This window comes from Podarcis erhardii (assembly GCF_964252035.2).
Source record: "Podarcis erhardii genome assembly, chromosome: 18".
Lineage (NCBI taxonomy): Eukaryota > Metazoa > Chordata > Lepidosauria > Squamata > Lacertidae > Podarcis > Podarcis erhardii.
In genome coordinates, this window is record NC_138516.1 from 3,622,529 (window position 1) to 3,645,755 (window position 23,227).

Consider the following 23,227-nt stretch of genomic DNA (forward strand, 5'->3'; position numbering starts at 1 on the left):
GGTCATGTGGCCAGCAGGACTAAACCGCTCTTGGTGCAACGGGACCCCGTGACGGAAACCAGAGCGCATGGAAACACTGTTTACCTTCCTGCCAGAGCGGTACCTGTTTATCTACTTGTGCTGGTGTGCTTTCGAACTGCTAGGTTGGGACAGAGCAACGGGAGCTCACCCCATCGCGGGGATTCGAACCGCTGACCTTCTGATCGGCAAGCCCAAGAGGCTCAGTGGTTTAGAGCACAGCGCCAGCCGCATCCCCTCTTTATGGTGTGTTTGCAGCCCTTGATTTGAGGCAGGGGGGTCACCAACGATCAACCTCAGAACCCTGTTGTCAGTGGTGAGAACATCTCCTCTGTTACAATGATCACCTTTTATTTAAGAAAATGCTGCTTGATTGTGAACAAACAAACAAAACCTCTAAGCTGTTTAGAAAAATATAAAGCAAAATGTTAAAATCATTGATAAGAATCCAGCTTAAGAATCGGTACTTAAAATTGTTTAAAAGATCATTTAATGTCAAAAGCAGCTAAAAAAGAGATAAAGCACATCTGGATAAGCTTGCCTAAACAAAACAGCAGGGTGCTGAAAAAAGTAAACAACTGATTTCTTACAAGTGTGGGTGGACGGGAGGTGCATTTTTAATTCGTGCTTTGAGGATCGCCAGATATGGGGTGGAGCATCAAAAGGATGGATAAGGATGGCCACCAACTTGGTTTTAAAAGGTTTGGACACATTCCTGGTGGATAAGCCTGTCAGTTGCTGCTGGCCACAATCACCACGTTCTCTGTCCACCAAGAGATAATAATAATAATAATAATAATAATTTATTATTTGTACCCCGCCCATCTGGCTGGGTTTCCCCAGCCACTCTGGGCGGCTTCCAACAGAGATAAAAAATGCACTAAAATGTCACATATTAAAAACTTCCCTGAACAGGGCTGCCTTCAGATGTCTTCTGAATGTCAGGTAGTTGTCCATCGCCTTGACATCCGATGGGAGAGCATTCCACAGGGCGGGCGCCACCACCGAGAAGGCCCTCTGCCTGGTTCCCTGCAACTTGGCCTCTCGCAGTGAGGGAACCGCCAGAAGGCCCTCGGAGCTGGACCTCAGTGTCCGGGCAGAACGATGGGGGAGGAGACGCTCCTTCAGATATACTGGACCGAGGCCATTTAGGGCTTTAAAGGTCAGCACCAACACTTTGAATTGTGCTCGGAAACGTAATGTAGGTCTTTCAAGACCGGTGTTATATGGTCTCGGCGGCCGCTCCCAGTCACCAGTCTAGCTGCCGCATTCTGTATTAGTTGTAGTTTCCGGGTCACCTTCAAAGGTAGCCCCACATAGAGCGCATTGCAGTAGTCCAAGCGGGAGATAACCAGAGCATGTACCACTCTGGCGAGACAGTCCGCAGGCAGATAGGGTCTCAGCCTACGTACCAGATGGAGCTGGTAAACAGCTGCCCTGGATACAGATTTGACCTGTGCCTCCATGGACAGCTGTGAGTCCAAAATGACTCCCAGGCTGCGCACCTGGTCCTTCAGGGGCACAGTTACCCCATTCAGGACCAGGGAATCCTCCACACCTGCCCGCCTCCTGTCCCCCAAAAACAGTACTTCTGTCTTGTCAGGATTCAACCTCAATCTGTTAGCCGCCATCCATCCTCCAACCGCTTCCAGACACTCACACAGGACCTTTACCGCCTTCACTGGTTCTGATTTAAAAGAGAGGTAGAGCTGGGTATCATCTGCATACTGATGAACACCCAGCCCAAACCTCCTGATGATCCCTCCCAGCGGCTGCATGTAGATGTTGAAAAGCATGGGGGAGAGGACAGAACCCTGAGGCACCCCACAAGTGATCATCGCCCACCACCACTTTCTGAACACGGCCCAGGAGGAAGGAGCGGAACCACTGTATGACAGTGCCCCCAGCTCCCAGCCCCTCAAGACGGTCCAGAAGGATGTCATGGTCGATGGTCGATGAGAGAGGCAGTAATGTCCTGAATCCCTGTTTCTGGGAATCACAAGTTTGGATTCTGCTTGTGAACTTCCAATTGGAACATCTGTCTGGCCACTGTGAGAACAGGATGCTGGACTAGGTGGGCCATAAATAAAAATAAAAATAAAAATTCTACCCTGCCCATCTGGCTGGGTTTCCCCAGCCACTCTTTGTGGCTCCCAATATTAAACACGATAAAACGTCAAACATTAAAAGCTTCCCTAAACAGGGCTGCCTTCAGGGAGAAATGTAAAGTATTGCACTTGGGCAAAAAAAATGAGAGGCACAAATACAAGATGGGGGACACCTGGCTTGAGAGCAGTACATGTGAAAAGGATCTAGGAGTCTTGGTTGACCACAAACTTGACATGAGCCAACAGTGTGACGCGGCAGCTAAAAAAGCCAATGCAATTCTGGGCTGCATCAATAGGAGTATAGCATCTAGATCAAGGGAAGTAATAGTGCCACTGTATTCTGCTCTGGTCAGACCTCACCTGGAGTACTGTGTCCAGTTCTGGGCACCACAGTTCAAGAAGGACACTGACAAACTGGAACGTGTCCAGAGGAGGGCAACCAAAATGGTCCAAGGCCTGGAAACGATGCCTTATGAGGAACGGCTAAGGGAGCTGGGCATGTTTAGCCTGGAGAAGAGGAGGTTAAGGGGTGATATGATAGCCATGTTCAAATATATAAAAGGATGTCACATAGAGGAGGGAGAAAGGTTGTTTTCTGCTGCTCCAGAGAAGCGGACACGGAGCAATGGCTCCAAACTACAAGAAAGAAGATTCCACCTAAACATTAGGAAGAACTTCCTGACAGTAAGAGCTGTTCGACAGTGGAATTTGCTGCCCAGGAGTGTGGTGGAGTCTCCTTCTTTGGAGGTCTTTAAGCAGAGGCTTGACAACCATATGTCAGGAGTGCTCTGATGGTGTTTCCTGCTTGGCAGGGGGTTGGACTCGATGGCCCTTGTGGTCTCTTCCAACTCTAGCATTCTATGATTCTAAAAGTCAGACAGTTATTTATTTCCTTGACATCTGGTGGGAGGGCATTCCACAAGGTGGGTGCCACCACCAAGAAGACCCTCTGCCTAGTTCCCTGTAACCTTGCAACGAGGGAACCGCCAGAAGGCCCTCAGCGCTGGACCTCAGTGTCCGGGCAGAACGATGGGGGTGGAGACGCTCCTTCAGGTATACTGGGCTGAGGCCGTTTAGGGCTTTAAAGGCCAGCACCAACACTTTGAATTGTGCTCAGAAACGTACTGGGAGCCAATGTAGGTCTTTCAAGACCGGTGTTATGTGGTCTCGGCGGCCGCCCCCATTCCCCAGTCTAGCTGCCGCATTCTGGATTAGTTGTAGTTTCCGGGTCACCTTCAAAGGTAGCCCCACATAGAGTGCATTGCAGTAGTCCAAGTGGGAGATAACCAGAGCATGCGCCACTCAGGAGAGACAGTCTGATCATTAGCCTGAATCAGAAGGCTCCTCTTATGTTCTTATGCTTGAAAAATGATTTATTTCTACCCTGACTTTTGGACCTCAAAGGGTCTCCTGAGGCAGCTGATACCCCCCCCCCCAAATAAACAGACATAAAATCTCACTATATACATATATGTGTGTGTGCAATAGGTAAAGGGACCCCTGACCGTTAGGTCCAGTCGTGACCGACTCTGGGGGTTGGGGCGCTCATCTTGCTTTACTGGCCGAGGGAGCCGGCGTACAGCTTCCGGGTCATGTGGCTGGCATGACTAAGCCGCTTCTGGCGAACCAGAGCAGTGCACGGAAATGCCATTTACCTTACCTATTTATCTACGTGCACTTTGAGGTGCTTTCGAACTGCTAGGTTGGCAGGAGCAGGGACCGAGCGACGGGAGCTCACCCCATCACGGGGATTCGAACCGCCGACCTTCAGATCGGCAAGTCCTAGGCTCTGTGGTTTATCCCACAGCGCCACCCACGTCCCCGATGTGTGTGTGTATATATACAAATAATCAGTTTCTTAGATGCCAAGAACAGAACCAGAAAGCGTCATGAAAATGTAAACATAAACTTTAATTCACCTGGGTGGTTCCAAAAACTATGAACATCTCTTGGTAAAAGGAGTCTCTGGAGTGCTGGAGCCATGATCCTTCGCCCTAACACTCTTTGGATTATTCCTGAACATCTGCGATTTCATTCCGGATAATGATGGGGATCTTTGCCACCAAGGTGCTCATGCACCAGGGGAAGTGGACGGTGGCCGTCAACTCGTACCCGACATCCATGATGTCGTCGGACTTCCATGAGCTGCTGACGGACATGACTTTGGGCAGGGAGAGGGTGCTGTTGATCTTGGTGGCCTCGCAGGGGGACCCTCTCCCGATGTGAGACTCCAGGCGCATCATCTCCTCCCGCTGCTCCAAAGTGCGCTTCTCGGCCCGGAGGTTGTAGGCCTTGTAGAGGACCACAGTGTGCAGGGCGAAGACCACTTTCTTGATGGACTTCCCCGTCCGGTTGGTGATCTCCGTCGTGAAAGTGATGTCATCTCCTGGCGCGTAGATGTTTTTGCCAAGGGAGAGGCGCAGGGTGATGGGGGAGGTCTTGAAGCAGCAGTTGTACAGGAGGGCCTTCTCGACTTCCACCACCAAGGGGAACTTCAAAGCCGTCGGGCAGCGGGAGGAAAGGGGATGCAAACACCAGGTGAATGTAAGGAACAGAAGAATTTCCTTGTCACTGAAGCAGGCCGCAGCCAAATCACCCATCATCCATCCATCCATCTAATCTAGGCTTCCTCAACCTCGGCCCTCCAGATGTTTTTGGCCTATAATTCCCATGATTCCTAGCTAGCAGGACCAGCGGTCAGGGATGATGGGAATTGTAGTCTCAAAACATCTGGAGGGCCGAGGTTGAGGAAGCCTGATCTAATCTATCTCATGTTTCAGTTACAGATAGGTAGCCGTGTTGGTCTGCCATAGTCAAAACAAAACAAATTCCTTCCAGTAGAAGTGTGCATGCACACGAAAGCTCATACCAAGAACTGACTTAGTTGGTCTTTAAGGTGCTACTGGAAGGAATTTGTTTTGTTTTGACTATCTCATGTTTGTTATGCATTTTGAGCACCTCCTGAGATACTGTAACCACATTCTGCATGATGGTTCCTGAGATCAATGAGATTTTAGCTCATGTTGGGATATCCCTGGGCACCCTTTTGAATCAAATGGCAGGCTGAACCTTTCAAAACTGTGCCGGTTTTAACCAAACCTTGCACGATGGTTCTTTGAGATTGTTGAAATATATGCCAAAAGTCCATTTGAGTCATGTGACACAGATTGGGTCTACTAGACCCATTTTTTCTAAAGCTAGGTGGACAAAAGTCGCTTCTGGAGCTATCCCCGCAAAATGTAGGTCCACTACAGAGCATAAATGAAACTTATTCCTATCAAATACAACATTGAAACTTCAGCAGTGTTCTGTAGTGGTTAGTGTGTCACACTAGGACCCGGGAAAGACCAGGGTTGAGTCTTCACTCATAGGGTGACCTTGGCCTTGTCACTGGTCACTCTCAGTCTAACTTACTATCCAAGGTTGTTGTGAAGATAAAATGATGGGGAGCTGGACAACTGAGCATGCCATCTTAAACTCCTTGGAGAAAAGGGTAGGATATGAAATAATAATACAGTGGCACCTTGGTTTAAGAACAGCTTAGTTTATGAACAACTTGGATTAAGAACGATGCAAACCTGGAAGTAGGTGTTTTGGTTTGTGAACTTTGCCTTGGAAGCAGAACATGTTCTGCTTCCTGTTGAGTATGCTCCATTTGTAAATTGAGTCCCCCGCTGCTATGGGAAAGCACGCCTTGGTTTAAGAATGCTTTGGTTTAAGAACAGACTTCTGGAATGGATTAAGTTCGTAAACCAAGGTGCCACTGTAGTAGTAGTAATAGTAGTAGTAGTAGTAATAATAATAATAATAATAATAATAATAATAATAATAATAATAATACAGTCGTACCTTGGAAGTCGAACGGAATCAGTTCCAGAAGTCTGTTTCACTTCCAAAATGTTCAGAAACCCAAGCGCCGCTTCTGATTGGCTGCAGGAAGCTCCTGCACTCAACCGGAAGCTGCGGAAACTCCGTTGGATGTTCGGCTTCCAAAAATACCATATTTTTTCGTCTATAAGACACCCCCCATGTATAAGACCATGTATTTTGGGGGACTCAGATTTAAGAAAATGGGGGGAGATGGCCCCGTGTATAAGACGCCCCCTAATTTTTGCCATATTTTTTTTTTAGGGGGGAAAGCCTAGTCTTATCATGGAAAAATATGGAAGTTTGCAAACAGGAACACTCAGTTCCGGGTCTGTGGCATTCAGGAGCCGAAACGTTCGAGAACGAAGCTGTTCGAAAACCAAGGTACGACTGTAACAACAACAACAACAACAACAACAACAATAATAATAATGGACTTCTGAAACTTTAGAAGATTTGTGGTGTCCGTGGATAGCGGAAAAACGGAATTTGGCCAAGCTCAAAAAGGGAAAGGAGGATTCAGTTGTAGAACCATAGAACTGTTGCATTGGAAGGAATCTCCAAGGGCTCATGTAGTCCAGCCTTCCTGCAATGCAACTCGCTTTGAACCCGCAGCTCTGAGAGACTGACCTCCGATATGACAACGTCCTGCCTGAAGACGGAGATCCCTTGAACCAGCAGGTACTTCTTCTGCTTCCGGAGAATAAGCTCCCTCGTTGCGCAGACGCCTTGGAGGAAGTAGCTGATTCGTCCGACCCGGCTAGTGAAGGTGGAGGGGATCCTGGGAGGCAAGACGAAGTGGAAGTCAAAAGGGTGGACACCCGGACCCAGCCAGTTCCCTGCAGGCCAAAAAGAAATTCTTCTCACTTTCTCTTCGATTGCTGTGGTTGGAGCTCTTGGTGACGTGTGAGCCCTGGGAAGCCACTAGCTTGAAATTGCCCGTGTGAGGACTAACCTAGAGCATAGCTGTCAACTTACAGATTTGAAAATAAGGGACCAGCAGCCAAAATAAGGGATTTTAGTCAACTAGCTCCCGAGCCAAAGGCAGAAAGCCCAGCCAGCATCCAAACGATGCCTCAAGCAGTGGTTCCCACAGCGCAGCAACCCGGCAAAGGGGATGCAGCAAGGAAAACCACCGTCAACTCTCCGCTGGGAAGCGCTGAGCAAAGGCGAGTCCCCAGGCAACGCGGCCGATTTGATCGGCACAAGGCATGCAAGCTCCACCCCCAGTCGTTCTTAGACTCCTTATTGGGTGAGCAACGCAGCCAAGCAACACAGTTGGAGCCTCCCTCCTCCCTGGCCGGCAGGGAGGGAGGGAGGGAGAGGAGCTGCTTCCTTTGAAACCCGGGAAATTTAAGGGACATCATCAATAAGGGACAGCAGCGGGACACAGCGCTGGGATAAGGGAGTTTCCTGCCAAATAAGGGACGGTTGACAGCTATGGGCTAGAGCAAGATTCGGGTCCTTCTGTGCTCTATCACTGAGCTACAGCCCCTCCCCTAAAATTTAAGTAAGGTTCCAGTCCTCATTGTTCTGAATAGAACCCTGGTTCAAATACAAATAGACAGAGCCAGGCCCCTGGTCCAGCTAGCTCAATATTGTCTAGCTCATGGGAGCCGGAACCCAATTAACTTGCAATCAAGTTAATTCTTAAGATCGACACACCTTCTTTGACATGCTTATTTTGGTTCTGCCTGGAGGCCAAGGTGCTCATTTTGTGAAAGATACTAGGGAACTTGTTATGATGACTCCTCAGCTATGACGACTCTCTTCCTGTGCTCAGAGGCCCTCTTGCGTTCGTTATCAGGCCCTGCAGTCCAGATCTGGGGAGGGAAGTCTCCTTTTCAAACCTGGGCTTGTTTATTTATTTTATTTTTTAAAAATTTTTTTGCTGGCATCTGTCTTGAGATAACAGCGGAGTGCACCTCTGGGGCTGGAGAATCACATCACGTGCTGTGGCCGCAGAGACAGGCAACTTGTAACTGCAGCTTCCTGAGTTGCTTTTGCTGCATTAGCAGCGCCAAAGTGACTGCCCTGGGACACAAGCCCTGGGCTGTATGTCTGGAAGTCCTGGGCTTTCAGGATGAGAAGACATCACTGAAGCTGAGATAGCTCAGTCCGTAGAGCATGAGATTTTGAATCGTGGGTTTCAGCCCTATGTTGGGCAGAAGATTCCTGCATTTGCAGGGAGTTGGGCTAGATTAAAGGTAAAGGTAAACGACACCTGGATGGTTAGGTCCAGTCGTGGCCGACTCTGGGGTTGCGGCGCTCATCTCGCTTTACTGGCCAAGGGAGCCAGTATACAGCATGACTAAGCCCCTTCTGGCGAACCAGAGCAGCGCACGGAAACACCGTTTACCTTCCCGCTGGAGCGGTACCTATTTATCTACTTGCACTTTGACATGCTTTCGAACTGCTAGGTGGGCAGGAGCAGGAACCGAGCAACGGGAGCTCACTCCATTACAGGGATTCGAACTGCCGACCTTCTGATCGGTAAGCCCAAGAGTTTTAGTAGTTTGGGGTTATATTCATAGGGAATCATATTCTTTTAACATGTAATTGAAAAATGTGCATGACATCCTCTTGCATTCCTTTTAAAAGAGTATGATTCTCTATGAATATGACCCTTGCAGTTTGGTGCCCTGCCTAGAATATTATAAAGTAGATCTGACCCATAATTGACAGTGTCCATCAGGTAAACAAAATATTGCAGAACCCTTTAAACCTCTAACTGAGGTAAGAATAGCCAGCATTTTAACTGTAAGCAGTATGGTCTCAACTTTTTTTTTTTAATATTAAGATTTGTCTCCCCATTTTTTGTGCACAAATAAAAAGTTTAAGCAGCAACAGACGACCCTCTTTCCTCACGCTCTATCTTGAAAGTTTTTGTCTTGTGGACATAATCTGCCTTGTTGACGCAGGTCCCCGGCTGGCTGTAGTCCTTCTCAACGTTGGTCTCTTCGGTCCACTCAAGGTAGCCTCTTCCGATCAGCTCGACTTTCACCAGGGGGTCCACCAGCGTGCTGTGGAGGCTGAGAACCAGTTGCCCTTCCACCACCGAGCCGGCTACGTACACATCCTTCGGAATCACCAGCTCGATAGACTTCACCACCGACATGGGTGGCCCGGAAGGAGCTCCGGAGACTGTTCCCTCCGGGGTCTAGAATCCCTGCAAGGGCTGCGCTGGATGATGTCAAAAGGGCTTGTGACATCACAACAGTGTGTTTCAAGAAAGAGCAGCTGCTTGCAGAGGGAATGTTAGAATTCCTGCTCCGTGATTGCAGTCATGGGATTGTTGTCTATCACATGACGGTATATGTTTTGACTCCACAGAGTGGGAAGTGGCGGAGACAGGATGTTTGTGTTACTGTGTTCCGTGAAGTGGGACTGTTGTCCTTTGTTCTTTCTCTCTTTGCTGCTAGAGAGAGAGGGAGCCATGTAGCAGTGCTCTGTGTAAATAAAGTAGATTAGCCAAAATGCTGAGTTGCTGAGGTTTGCGGATCCCTAAGTGTGTTGGTTGGCATTGGCCACTGTGATGTTCAGGAAGAAGAAAGCTTTTGAAGCTCCCGAACGATTGACCAGGAGGGAGAGAACATGCCAGTCAAGCATGTGTCTCTGCCGGGGTCCTACTCGAGTGTAGGACAAGCTCCTGACAGGGAGAACCCAATGGTGACACCATTTAAAGCACTTGAATAGTCAAGTTACTTGCTATGGGGAGTTATGGGGTGTTAGGGGAGGGATAATACCTCTGGCTACTACAAGAGACACCACTTTGCCGACAAAGGTCCATATAGTTAAAGCTGTGGTTTTCCCAGCAGTGATGTATGGAAGTGAGAGCTGGACCATAAAGAAGGCTGATGGCCGAAGAATGGATGCTTTTGAATTCTGGTGCTGGAGGAGACTCTTGAGAGTCCCATGGACTGCAAGAAGATCAAACCTATCTGTTCTGAAGGAACAGGTAGGTAGCAGTGTTGGTCTGCCGTAGTCGAAACAAAATAAAAAAATTCCTTATAGTAGCACCTTAGAGACCAACTAAGTTTGTTATTGGTATGAGCTTTCGTGTACATGCACACTTCTTCAGATACTGCACACTTCTTCAGATACTGATTTCCTTCATTCCAGTGCTCACTGGAAGGACAGATCCTGAAGCTGAGGCTCCAGTACTTTGGCCACCTCATGAGAAGAAAAGACTCCTTGGAAAAGACCCTGATGCTGGGAAAGATGGAGGGCACAAGGAGAAGGGGACAACAGAGGACGAGATGGTGGGACAGTGTTCTTGAAGCTACTAGCATGAGTTTGACCAAACTGCGGGAGGCAGTGGAAGACAGGAGTGCCTGGTGTGCTCTGGTCCAGGGGGTCACAAAGGGGGAAAAGGTGGAGGAGGGATTCATTCAGATTTGGTGCGCTGGGAGGTGAAAGCTGAGTGGGGGCGCACTACCATAAGGACTCAGTTGGGAGGTAAAGATGAACTTGAGAGCGTGCTCTCCATGCAGTTACAATTATACCTCGAGTTGAATGCGCTTCGGGTTGAGTGCATTTGAATTGCACTCCGCGGCAACCCAGAAGTAACGGAGTGCGTTACTTCTGGGTTCTGCCGCTCATGCATGCGCAGATGCTCAAAATGACATCACGCACATAGCGGCAAAATGTGACCCGCGACCCGCGCACACGCAGACCGCTGCCACATTTTGCGTTCCATTTGGGATGCGAAAGGGGCTCTGGAACTGATCCCATTCGCATCCCGAGGTACCACTATAGTGGTTAAAAACAAACAAACAAAAAGTCCTTTAAAGATGGGGGCGGGTTTTAAGGTCCTATTAAATTCAGCAGGGCTTACTCTCAGATAAGTGCATTTAGGGCTGCATCCTTTGTGACCCAAGTTTTAGGTCCTTTTTAGGTTCAGGATGTCACTGCTTTATACCCAACCCCAACCCCAACCCCCACAATATTTGAAAACGTCAGCTTTGTACTTAAACACAAACTTGCCAGGAACTTCATTGTTTGTGTCTTTATCAATTTATTTAAAGAACAACAAACTGGTGATTGCTTTAACTTTTTGATATGTGGTGATTTGAATCATGAGGATGAATTAGAAGAACTCCTGAGTCCACTCCCTAAAAAACAGGCCAACAACTCCGGGGATCTGGGGAACCTTTCCTAAAAAAGTCAACAACTTTGGGGGCTCCCCCCCCCTAAAAAAAGATTGACAACTCGGGGGGGGGTCTCGGAGGGATCTTTCCACCAGATATGCTTAAGAGTGCCCTGGCTAACACAGTGGTTTGACTTCACCCCCGGAGGCAGACTCCATTGTCTCTTGATGGATGCCAACAATGGGTTACCTTTCTGACCTGCCAAATACTTCCACCCCATGCATCTGAAGCACACCTGAAGTGCATAGCTCCCCCCTCAAAGAAGCTTGGGAAGTGAAATCTGTTAAAGGTGCTTGGGACTGTAGCGTTGCTGGGGGTAAACTACAATTCCCAGGATTCTTAACGCAGTAAAAAGGTGTTTTAAATATATAGCGTGGGTGTGAAATTTCTGGGATTTTAAGTTCAGCCTCCGAGGTTTTGTTCTCTGTGGGAGGATATGAGACAGGAACATCATACTCAGGACATCACAGTTCTATATAATAAATCCCCAGTAGACCATGCGGGTGGCGCTGTGGTCTAAAGGACTGAGCCTAGGGCTTGCTGATCAGAAGGTCGGTGGTTCGAATCCGCTCCCGTTGCTCGGTCCCTGCTCCTGTCCACCTAGCAGTTCAAAAGCACCTCAAAGCGCAAGTAGATAAATAGGTACCACTCCAGCGGGAAGGTAAACGGCGTTTCCGTGCGCTGCTCTGGTTTGCCAGAAGCGGTTTAGTCATGCCGGCCACATGACCCGGAAGCTGGACGCCGGCTCCCTCGGCCAGTAAAGCGAGATGATCGCTGCAACCCCAGAGTCATCCACGACTGGACCTGTCAGAGATCTTTAGAGATACCTTTAGAGATCCATCATCTTTTTTCTCTTTTTTGTCGAACAAATTGTTCCAGTATTTCCAGTGTGGCAACAAAGAAAATCAAAGAGCCTCACAGTGCCTTTAAGAGACTTGTTATTTATTAGTAATAATTAAATATCTGACAAATGTTGGTTATTGCTGAGATGATTATATTAACCTCTGTAGTGATGTGCACATGCTTTTAACTCTGGGTTAAAATAATTATTAATTTTAATTTTACTCTGGGTTAATTTTACTCTGGGTTTTGTTATAAAAAGTAAATGTGTTCTGATGCAAGCTTTTGCAGGTTAGAGGACCCAAGATGCAACAAAAGTTTCACCTGATGAATGAAAAGTTAAACTGCCAGGAATGAAGGGGGAGATAAGAATGCTAATTGGCAATGAATGCAAAAAGCACAGTCCACGACAATTAAATTAGGGCTTAAACTTTTACAAAATCAGCACAGAGACTCCTCATAAAAGCAGCAATTGTGCTGATAACAACAATCAGCATTGCTGAGTAAATTTAAGACTTTAATTTAAATGCCTTTGCCTCTCTTCAAAATCCTGAATGAATACAACTGGGATATGTTTGACTCTTTCAGCCATTTCACTCTTTGATATGATTATGGTAGTCAAGATAACATTGGAAGGATAATACTGAATATTGGAATTTGATAATACTATGCAAATTAAATGATGGGATTTAGCCATTTTGAGCAAGTCAGCATGCTTAATTAGGGTGTAGCAAGGCACTCTGAAGTCTATAGGCTTGACATAAAGCAAAAAATTTTAAAACTTTGCTGGCATGCTAGACAAAACAAGATATTTAGAAATATTTTCCCATTGTGGTTGTATTAGGGTATATTGGATTTTTCAGCTTTCAAATTCCAAAAATGAGGGGTGCCAAAAAATTGTAACATGACTTGGGAACTTTAGTTAAATTAATACAGTTCTAAGGTACCTAGTCACTGAGCGTCAATATACAGTAATTCAGTTTTGCCTGGTAAGTAAAATGTGGGTAAAATTGCACAGAAATAATTAAAAATGATTGCCAAGTAATTGCAGTTATATATTATTATTTATCATTGCCTGACATTTTCACAGGGTAAAATTAAAATTCTTTGGTTTCCCGGATACAGTTTATGTGCTTCTTCATCAAACATAGACTTACCAAGCTAAACATTGTCCAGTCACAAAAACAGCAGCAGATTTCAATTCTTCACACCCAAAATCATATTTATTAAGACCCCTCATTGAAGAAATTTGAAGAAATTCACCTGTTAAAATGACACACACTATTTTGTATTTTTTGATGGTTTCCCCGCCAGTTCATCTCTGGTAGGGCTGTGTGTGTGTGTGTGTGTGTGTGTGTGTGTGTGTTTGAGCTTTTATGGACAAAAAGAAAAGTGAGGAAACATGACCTAAAGGACTGATCAAAAGCAATCAGGTAAGACGTGGGTGGTGCTGTGGGTTAAACCACAGAGTTTAGGACTTGCCGGTTGGCAGTTTGATTCCCTGCGATGGGGTGAGTGCCCGTTGCTCGGTCCCTGCTCCTGCCAACCTAGCAGTTCGAAAGCACCTCAAAGTGCAAGTAGATAAATAGGTACCACTCTGGCAGGAAGGTAAACTGTGTTTCTGTACGCTGCTGTGGTTCGCTGTGGCAGCGGCTTAGTCCTGCTGCCCACATGACCTGGAAGCTGTACGCTGGATCCCTTGGCCAGTAAAGCGAGATGAGCCAAGAGTCGGCCACGACTGGACCTAATGGTCAGGGGTCCAATTCCCAGCACACTTAATAATACGATTCCAAATATTATTTGGGAGAAGACTTCTGCTTTAAATGGGTGGTGTTTTCACAGTCCCAGAAAACGCAAATTTGATATATTCATTGTTGCAAACTAAATTAATTTTTGCACATCCCTACTCAAAAGTAACTGCCATTGAACTGAACACCGCTTACGCCCAGGTAAATGAGTAGAGGGTTTGCAACCTCAAGAGGCAAAAGCAAAACAGTTTCCAGAGCTGGGATGATCGGGTCAAGCTGAGCGTTTCAAGTACAGTAATCTCTTGAAGCTAAACATCAAAACAAGCAAAGATCCTGGCCACTGGTCCCCTCACCTCCTGGCAAATAGAAGGGGAAGAAATGGAGGCAGTGAGAGATTTTACTTTCTTGGGCTCCATGATCACTGCAGATGGTGACAGCAGCCACGAAATGAAAAGACGCCTGCTTCTTGGGAGAAAAGCAATGACAAACCTGGACAGCATCTTAAAAAGCAGAGACATCACCTTGCCAACAAGGGTCCGTATAGTTCAAGCTATGGTTTTCCCAGTAGTGATGTATGGAAGTGAGAGCTGGACCATAAAGAAGGCAGATCGCCGAAGAATGGATGCTTTTGAATTCTGGTGCTGGAGGAGACTCTTGAGAGTCCCATGGACTGCAAGAAGATCCAACCTCTCCATTCTGAAGGAAATCAGCCCTGAGTGCTCACTGGAAGGACAGATCCTGAAGCTGAGGCTCCAAGACTTTGGCCACCTCATGAGAAGAGAAGACTCCCTGGAAAAGACCCTGATGTTGGGAAAGATGGAGAGCACAAGGAGAAGGGGACGATAGAGGACGAGATGGTGGGACAGTGTTCTCGAAGCTACCAGCATGAGTTTGACCAAACTGTGGGAGGCAGTGGAAGACAGGAGGGCCTGGCGTGCTCTGGTCCAGGGGGTCACGAAGAGTCGGGCGCAACTAAACAACAACAACAAATCCCTTAAAAAATAAATTAAGACTTTAGTCCTGCTTGTGGTATATATTTTTTAAATTTCCCTATACGTATAGTTAAAGCTCTGGTTTTCCCAGTCGTGATGTATGGAAGTGAGAGCTGGACCAGAAAGAAGGCTGATCACCAAAGAATGGATGCTTTTGAACTATGGTGCTGGAGGAGACTCTTGAGAGTCCCATGGACTGCAAGAAGATCAAACCTCTCCATTCTGAAGGAAATCAGCCCTGAGTGCTCACTGGAAGGACAGATCCTGAAGCTGAGGCTCCAAGACTTTGGCCACCTCATGAGAAGAGAAGACTCCCTGGAAAAGACCCTGATGTTGGGAAAGATGGAGGGCACAAGGAGAAGGGGACGATGGAGGACAAGATGGTGGGACAGTGTTCTTGAAGCAGCTAATATGAGTTTGACCAAACTGTGGGAGGCAGTGGAAGACAGGAGGGCCTGGCATGCTCTGGTCCAGGGGGTCACGAAGAGGCGGACAAGACTGAATGACTGAACAGCAACAAAATCTCTTGCTCAGTCGAGCTATCATTCGTCGCGCATGCGCACTCAACCCTCCGAGCGGCAGGCCGGAATGGCAAGTGAGCCGGGATGAAGCCACGCCCACTTCCTCCCAGTTCCCGCCACCGCCGACCAATCAGGAGGCTCCGAACGGCCCGCAGCAACTTTCCCCGCCAAACTCTAAAGACTGGAGGCGTAAAAAAGGAGCATTTTGCGCGGGCTGCTCCAGTTGCGGGAGACCTTTCGCTTCCAGCTTTTTTTTATAGACACTCAGACATATATATACATATAAAATATATATAATATAATATGTATAATATTGCCACGTGAGATCTATACCTGGATCAAACGGAAGCATTTGGGATTGAGTGATACAGTTTTAATTTTTTTATTAATTTTTCCATCGGAGGAAGGAGAAAAGGCGCGCTTTCCCCGTCTTCGGATTTGCAAAGAAGCAGAGCCGAGAGAAAGAGAGAGAAGTTGTTGTTGTTTTTTTTTTAAAAAAAGACAAGTAAACCAGGTGAGTGTCCTTTGTAAGACAGAAATCCGTAAAGCAATGGTATTTCAGAAGTGGAGCGTGTGGTGGATCTCAAGGCGATCTGCCCCCACGTAAGTGCTGCCCAGCATTGCAGAAGAAATTTGCGGGGTGGGTCGGCTGCCAGAGGGGTGGTGGTGCTGCAATAGCGGGAAAATAAGCTGCAATTTTCTGTTAACCTTCATATACTGCTAATATACTGTTCGTTGTTTAAGCAGAGTCTATATTCTGCCCTTCCAGTCTACTCAGTTAAGCCAGATGGACTTAACTCCCAGATCGTTGCAGGGCAAGGGCTGCAGCGGTGGGTAGCTGACCACACATTTTTTAAAAAAACGGCCACACGCATTCATGAAACATACGCTGGAGTAGGAGCATTCATTGCAATGAATGTGAAGGGAAAAAACCACTTTTAGACCTGTGCACGGACTTCCACGTCATCCCTGTGGCGTGGTGCAGAGTGAAAGCCTCTGCATGCAGGCATGGCCAAACTTGGCCCTCCAGCTGTTTGGGGACTACAACTCCCATCATCCCTAGGTAACAGGACCAGTGGTCAGGGATGATGGGAACTGGAGTCCCCAAACAGCTGGAGGGCCAAGTTTGGTCATGCCTTCAAGTGGGAAAGGAGGTCCCAATTAGGTTTACAGTGCTACCTCGGGTTACATACGCTTCAGGTTACATACTCCGCTAACCCAGAAATAATGCTTCAGGTTAAGAACTTTGCTTCAGGTTGAGAACAGAAATCGTGCTCTGGCGGCGCGGCAGCAGCAGGAGGCCCCGTTAGCTAAAGTGGTGCTTCAGGTTAAGAACAGTTTCAGGTTAAGTACGGACCTCCGGAACGAATTAAGTACTTAACCCTAGGTATCACTGTACTGGGATTTGCTCCCAAGTAGCATAGCATCTATAGTATTATCAATGTGGGGTAATGGCCAATGTTAGCCACACTGAGAGTAGACCCATTGAGCTGCCCCCCTTAAATCAAGTAAATAAATAAATAAAAAGAACTCACTGACCAATTGTGTGGCAGATAACTCAGTTTCGCCCTTCCGGACATAAAGCCTGCCCCTCCCCAAATAAATCCTGGTCACGCCCATGAACGGATCTACTCTTGAGTGGCTAAAGTTGGATATCCCCCCCTGAGTCCTTGGAAGAAAGCTTGCTAGAAATCCCACTGAAATCGACAGGGTCAAGGTTTGCTTTGCTCCACCTCAGATTTAGCACAGGCTTCCTCAACCTCGGCCCTCCAGATGTTTTTGGCCTACAACTCCCATGATCCCTAGCTAGCAGGACCAGTGGTCAAGGATGATGGGAATTGCAGTTTCAAAACATCTGGGGGGCTGAGAGAGCCTGTTTTAGCAGAAACAAACAGTGTGATTGTTGCCAGCCTTTTGCACAACAGTCAGTCTTGTTCCCCCTTGAAATTTTTAAGTTTTTGAGAAGTACGTTTCATTGAGTTCAATGGGACTTATTCCTAAGAAAACGGGTGCATACACCTATTGGTTTATTCTGGCCCCAAGTCATAGTCCTTTTCCATCTGGTCCTGTTAGCTAGGGATGATGGGAATTGTAGTCCGAAGCATCTGGAGGGCCCAAGTTTGCCTGTGTCTGAATTAAGGGGTGGGAGTCAGTCCTATTCTGACTAGAACCCATTGGAGTGAACTTATATAAAATTTTTTAGCAACCACCAAAACACAAACAGTGAAACCCCAGGCGGCTGATACATTGGGTACATATTCAATAATGTACATATTCAATAATATTCCATAATAACATATTCAAATCAACCATATGTACACTTCTATATACCTTAACACTCCTCCTTCCACAAGGTTTATTTAACTTTTAACATGTTAATTGCCCCAAATTGTTCAAACCTACTCAAACAATTCAATATCTTCAAATAATTCAATCCTCTTTCTCACTGACCTCATCTATGTATCTTCACAGTTAAGTATTCTAAAATTATAATATTATTCAGTTTTCTCCTCCATTGGTTCACCCCTAGCTCTTACCCATTGGAGTTAACTTAGCTTTATTTTCTTTTGGTGGGTCTGTTCTGAGCAGGGCATAATTGAATCCAACCCATTGAATATCCCCAGGCTGAGGGTGGCTTTTGAAAGGAATATGAGTATTCAAAGAATTTTTGAGCTGGACGGGGCACTAAGGATCATCTAGCCCAACCCCATGCAATGGATGAGGGGGAAACAGCTGCAGTCGGTGAACATTTTAGAATCGTTTTGCTTGTGGTCCTCCAGGCATTGCTAAGCTGCAAACTCCCATCCTCAACCCCAACTTCTGGGGACTGCAGTCTCCACACCTGGCCCACTTGGCAGGGCTGGTGTGAAGATAAAATGGGAGCCCCTTGGAGGGAATGGCAAGAGACCAAACCTTTTTCAGCCCAGGTTGCCGTTGAAATGGTGTGAGCAATGCCGCCTGTGTTGTTGTTTCTTGCAGGAAAGTGAGACAGGGATTTCTAAAGTTTTTTTTTTGTTTGTCATGGAGCAATTGGGTCTGTCCCTATCTATAGACAGCTGCACTTTGGTGGGGCTTGCAGACAAACTGATGCTTTGTGGTTTTCCTACTGCAGGCCGTAACAGGAGGAAGTGCAATTAAGCAGCTTCTGGAACATGAAGGCGGCAAGCTTGCAAATCTGCTTCAGCCTTTGCCGCCATGCTGGCTGGGGCCTCATGGGAGTTGTAGTCCAACTATGAGGTTGTCAGAGGCTGATCTTGTTGTTCCAGAAGTGGAGATGGCGTTCTCCACAGCTCCAGCTTTTGACCTTTGGAGTAATATCTTGGGGGGTATTTTGTTACGGTTAAAGGGAAAGGTAAAGGGACCCCTGACAGTTAAGTCCAGTTGTGAACGACTCTCAGGTTGCAGCGCTCATCTCACTTTACTGGCCAAGGCAGTCAACATTTGTCCGCAGACAGTTTTTCCGGGTCATGTGGCCAGCATGACTAAGCCGCTTCGGGCAAAACCAGAGCAGCGCACGGACACACAGTTTATCTTCCCGCCCGAGTGGTAGCTATTTATCTACTTGCACTTTGACATGCTTTCAAACTGCTAGGTTGGCAGGAGCTTGGACCGAGCTACGGGAGCTCACCCCATCACGGGGATTCGAACCGCCGACCTTCTGATCGGCAAGCTCAAGAGGCTCAGTGGTTTAGACCACAGTGCCACCCCCATCCCTTTGTTTAGGTTACGTAAACCCAAATTAATGAGGACATTATTGGTTTATCTCTCCCTTGGATCTTTTAATCCAGTGCTCTTCAACCTTGGGTTGCCAGATGATGTCGGATTACAACTCCCATCATCCTCAACTATTGGCCAATCTGGCTGTGGATGATGGGAGTTGTAGTGCCAACAGCGTGGCATAGTGGTTAGACAGTGTGAGAAACTCGGATATATATGCTCTTACTGTCAGGAAGTTCTTCCTAATGTTTAGGTGGAATCTTCTTTCTTGTAGTTTGGATCCATTGCTCCGTGTCCGCTTCTCTGGAGCAGCAGAAAACAACCTTTCTCCCTCCTCTATGTAACATCCTTTTATATATTTGAACGTGGCTATCATATCACCCCTTAACCTCCTCTTCTCCAGGCTTCTTCCTATTCCACCTTTATCTCAAAGAAGCTCAAAGGTGGTTTACTTGTTCTCCCCCCCCCCAGCCTTTCCTGGAGACTCTAAGGATCAAACCTGAGACGTTCTGCTTGTACTGAAGGTGCTCTCCTACTAAGCCAGGGTTTGTGGGTGTTATGCCATTCCCTGAGTGGTTTAACAATTGATCTTTCTTCCCAGACATCTCTGGGAGAGGAAGAGGGGGTCTCCTAACAACTCCTGATTGTTCAAAGCAGCCTCATAGTGCCTTAAGCCCATGGCGTGAATGTGGCCTTAAGTCTTTGTTCTGGGAATTTCTGGCTTACTGCATTAAAGGAGCAAAAAGCTGAATAAGAACCAAGATCTATTCATTCCCTTTGTCCCAACTACAAGTGTTAATGTAATCAACAATCCTGAGATGGTTGCATTTCTCAGTTGAAACCTTCTGGGCTTAATTCAATTTGCATCTTCTGTAGTTGTAATTTTACTGTCTTTAGGGAGAATTGTTAATAAAAAAAAAAAACCTTTAAAAAGAAAGAAACCTGCTGGACTTAATGAAACTGCATGCTCTTTTTAAATTTAAGGGAACTATCTTACAAATAAGCCATCACAGAGTTGCAGCCTTAACTGCCTTTTGTTTTTAGGCGTGTCCAGAAGATGCATCATTTTAATGAATTAATTGATAATGATCAATAAGTATCCAGTTTTTAATTTTGGGTGACTTGCATCCAGGTAAATTCTCTTTGCAATAGACCCGCTGAAATTAACAGAGCTAAGTCAGCCTAGGTAGTTTATTTTCCGTTATTCTTGTGCGTGTGGGTACATCTTTAATGTATTAAAGTGAAGTTACAGATAGGTAGCCGTGTTGGTCTGCCATAGTCAAAACAAAAAATTCCTTCCAGTAGCACCTTAAAGACCAACCAAGTTAGTTCTAGGTATGAGCTTTCGTTTGCATGCACACTTCTTCAGATACACTGAAACAGAAGTCACCAGCCCCTTCTATATAGTGAGAAGGTGGGGAGGGGTATTACTCAGAAGGGTGGTGGGAGTGGGTGATTGGCAGATAGCTGTGATGAGCCTGTTGACGACTCTTAACGACTGCAATAGGTCTTACAGGAAAAAGCAAGGGGTGAGAAGGTGAAAAATGGCTGTGTCATGTATAATGAGATAAGAATCCAATGTCTTTGTTCAGACCAGGTCTCTCCATGGTTTTAAGTTTGGTAATAAGTTGCAATTCAGCAGCTTCTTTTTCCAGTCTATTTCTGAAATTCCTTTGTAATAGAACAGCTACTTTGAGATCTTGTATAGAATGTCCTGGGAGACTGAAGTGTTCTCCTACTGGTTTCTCTGTCTTGTGAGTAGTATCAGTTACAGATAGGTAGCCGTGTTGGTCTGCCATAGTCAAAACAAAACAAATTCCTTCCAGTAGCACCTTAAAGACCAACTAAGTCAGTTCTTGGTATGAGCTTTCGTGTGCATGCACACTTCTTCAGATACACTGAAACAGAAGTCACCAGCCCCTTCTATATAGTGAGAAGGTGGGGAGGGGTATTACTCAGAAGGGTGGTGGGAGTGGGTGATTGGCAGATAGCTGTGATGAGCCTGTTGACGACACTTAACGACTGCAATAGGTCTTACAGGAAAAAGCAAGGGGTGAGAAAGTGAAAAATGGCTTTGTCATGTATAATGAGATAAGAATCCAATGTCTTTGTTCAGACCAGGTCTCTCCATGGTTTTAAGTTTGGTAATAAGTTGCAATTCAGCAGCTTCTTTTTCCAGTCTATTTCTGAAATTCCTTTGTAATAGAACAGCTACTTTGAGATCTTGTATAGAATGTCCTGGGAGACTGAAGTGTTCTCCTACTGGTTTCTCTGTCTTGTGAGTAGTATCAGTTACAGATAGGTAGCCGTGTTGGTCTGCCATAGTCAAAACAAAACAAATTCCTTCCAGTAGCACCTTAAAGACCAACTAAGTCAGTTCTTGGTATGAGCTTTCGTGTGCATGCACACTTCTTCAGATACACATCTGAAGAAGTGTGCATGCACACGAAAGCTCATACCAAGAACTGACTTAGTTGGTCTTTAAGGTGCTACTGGAAGGAATTTGTTTTGTGAGTAGTAATACCCCTCCCCACCTTCTCACTATATAGAAGGGTCTGGTGACTTCTGTTTCAGTGTATCTGAAGAAGTGTGCATGCACACGAAAGCTCATACCTAGAACTAACTTAGTTGGTCTTTAAGGTGCTACTGGAAGGAATTTTTTGTATTAAAGTGAAGTTCAATAGCATAAAAGCAAAAGAAATGCCATTTATTTCTGAAATGGGATTTATGCAATTGAGTTTAGAGTGGCAATTGAAATTATTTCAATTTCCGTGGTGCTACTACAGAGAGCCCTTCCATAATCTCAATAGCTTTTTAAAATTAAGGTGGTTGTTGTTGATGAATATTTATTTCACCGCCTGCCCCTTTAAATGAACTCAGAAGCATAAAGCGCTCTCCTTCCAGCTCCCTCGGCCTGCTCTTTTACATAATATCGCGAGAGCTGCTCTCAAATTCCCGTCCCAACCCTCGCGCCGGGGGCGGTTTTTTTCAATTTTTGTGGCGCGCGCGAGGGAGAAGGGAAACGAGACACACGCACTTCGCGCAGTGGGAACGTGGCGCAGGCGAACTTGCTTTTGGTAGGCGGGGGCGGGGACGGGGGGCGGTGCCTTAAGCGGCGGCCAATGCGGTTCGCCGCTATCCGGGGACTCAGCCAATGGGTGGTGGAGGTGGAGAGAGAGATGGAAAAAAAGGCGGGGCGGGAAAGGAAAAAAAAAATGCGGGAGCGAGAGAAGCCCAAGTTTGGCTGAGAGGTCGCGCTGGGTAAGACCGGCTCTGAGGGGATTTTTGTCGCTGGGGTGCGTAATTGTGGGGCTGGGGCTCTTTTTAATGAAGGCGGGCGTAGGGCTCATTCATTGTGGAGAGGGGGAGTCGCTTTTTGGGGTTGGGGGCGTGCAAAGTGGGGGGGGTGCACTTTTTGTGGGGGGGGGGTTGCATAAAATAGTGAGACAAAGGGGGTAGCAGCAGGCGAGGGGGTTGTTTTGGTGGTGGGGGGGCTGTGGGGTTTAAGGGGGGCTGGTGGCAACGAGGGGTTGCGTATTCCTGGCAAACGACAGTGGGGGGGGGCAAATGTGGGGTGAGCAGGGGGGCTGGTGGTGGTGGTGGGGGGCTCAAAGTGGATGGCCTACTTCTGAGGGGACTCATGGGGCAGAATCTATAGGAGGGTGGGGGGGGAAAGGGGCACTTTCGCCCTGTGCTTCACTAGGGGTGGGAAAGGGGTAGGAGAATGAATAATTAATAATAATAATAATAATAATATTTTTTTATTTATACCCCGCCCTCCCCAGCCAAGGCCGGGCTCAGAGCAGCTTACAAGCAATAATAAAAAACAAGATGAATGATTACAAACTTAAAAACAAAAATAAAATACAACATTAAAATATATGGAACATTAAAATATTAAAATGTAGCCTCATTGCAGGAGGAGAAGGAAAAGAAAAGAAAAATAATAAAATAATAATAATACTTTTATTTTGTTACGTTTGTTAATGTGTATGTGTGTGTGTGTACACACACACACACACACACACTGGTACCTCGGGTTACATACGCTTCAGGTTACAGACTCCGCTAACCCAGAAATAGTGCTTCAGGTTAAGAACTTTGCTTCAGGATGAGAACAGAAATCGTGCTCCGGCGGCAGCAGGAGGCCCCATTAGCTAAAGTGGTACCTCAGGTTAAGAACAGTGTCAGGTTAAGAACAGACCTCTGGAACGAATTAAGTTCTTAACCCGAGGTACCACTGTATATACTGTAGATAGTGCCATT

The 23,227-nt window shown here is 46.6% G+C and overlaps 2 protein-coding genes across 5 annotated transcripts in view; one reads left to right on the plus strand and one right to left on the minus strand.

The window, feature by feature from the left end:
- Positions 1 to 4,013: 4,013 nt before the first annotated feature.
- On the minus strand, positions 4,014 to 9,172 carry ARRDC5 (arrestin domain containing 5). 2 transcript variants are annotated; one of them, XM_081846387.1, is made up of 3 exons: positions 8,849 to 9,172; positions 6,624 to 6,774; positions 4,014 to 4,618 (listed from the first exon to the last, which is right to left on the minus strand). In XM_081846387.1, exons 1-3 carry the CDS (start codon positions 9,109 to 9,111, stop codon positions 4,136 to 4,138), a joined length of 897 nt encoding a protein of 298 aa, XP_081702513.1. In that variant the 5' UTR covers positions 9,112 to 9,172; the 3' UTR covers positions 4,014 to 4,135. The 2 variants fall into 2 exon arrangements, with proteins under 2 accessions (XP_081702513.1, XP_081702512.1); XM_081846386.1 differs by having other exon boundaries at positions 6,624 to 6,832; positions 8,862 to 9,170.
- A 6,279-nt stretch (positions 9,173 to 15,451) lies between these two features.
- Positions 15,452 to 23,227, plus strand: part of UHRF1 (ubiquitin like with PHD and ring finger domains 1) — a 33,807-nt gene continuing 26,031 nt past the window's right edge. The window contains exon 1 of one of the 3 annotated variants that reach the window (XM_081846116.1): positions 15,452 to 15,758. The gene's annotated coding sequence lies outside the window, so the exon portion shown is untranslated. Of the gene's footprint in view, positions 15,759 to 21,972; positions 22,039 to 22,170; positions 22,223 to 23,227 lie in introns of those variants that run through there. The other 2 variants (XM_081846114.1, XM_081846115.1) reach the window with 2 other exon arrangements.

Bases quoted from the DNA above. Each gene is read 5' to 3' on its own strand.
- ARRDC5 (XM_081846386.1), bottom strand. From the start codon at position 9,111: ATGTCGGTGGTGAAGTCTATCGAGCTGGTGATTCCGAAGGATGTGTAC. The intron at 6,833-8,861 runs GTGAGGAAAGAG...TTTGGCCTGCAG, and splicing joins AAAAACTTTCAAGATAGAGC to GGAACTGGCTGGGTCCGGGT. The intron at 4,619-6,623 runs GTCAGTCTCTCA...ACGGCTTTGAAG, and splicing joins AGGACGTTGTCATATCGGAG to TTCCCCTTGGTGGTGGAAGT.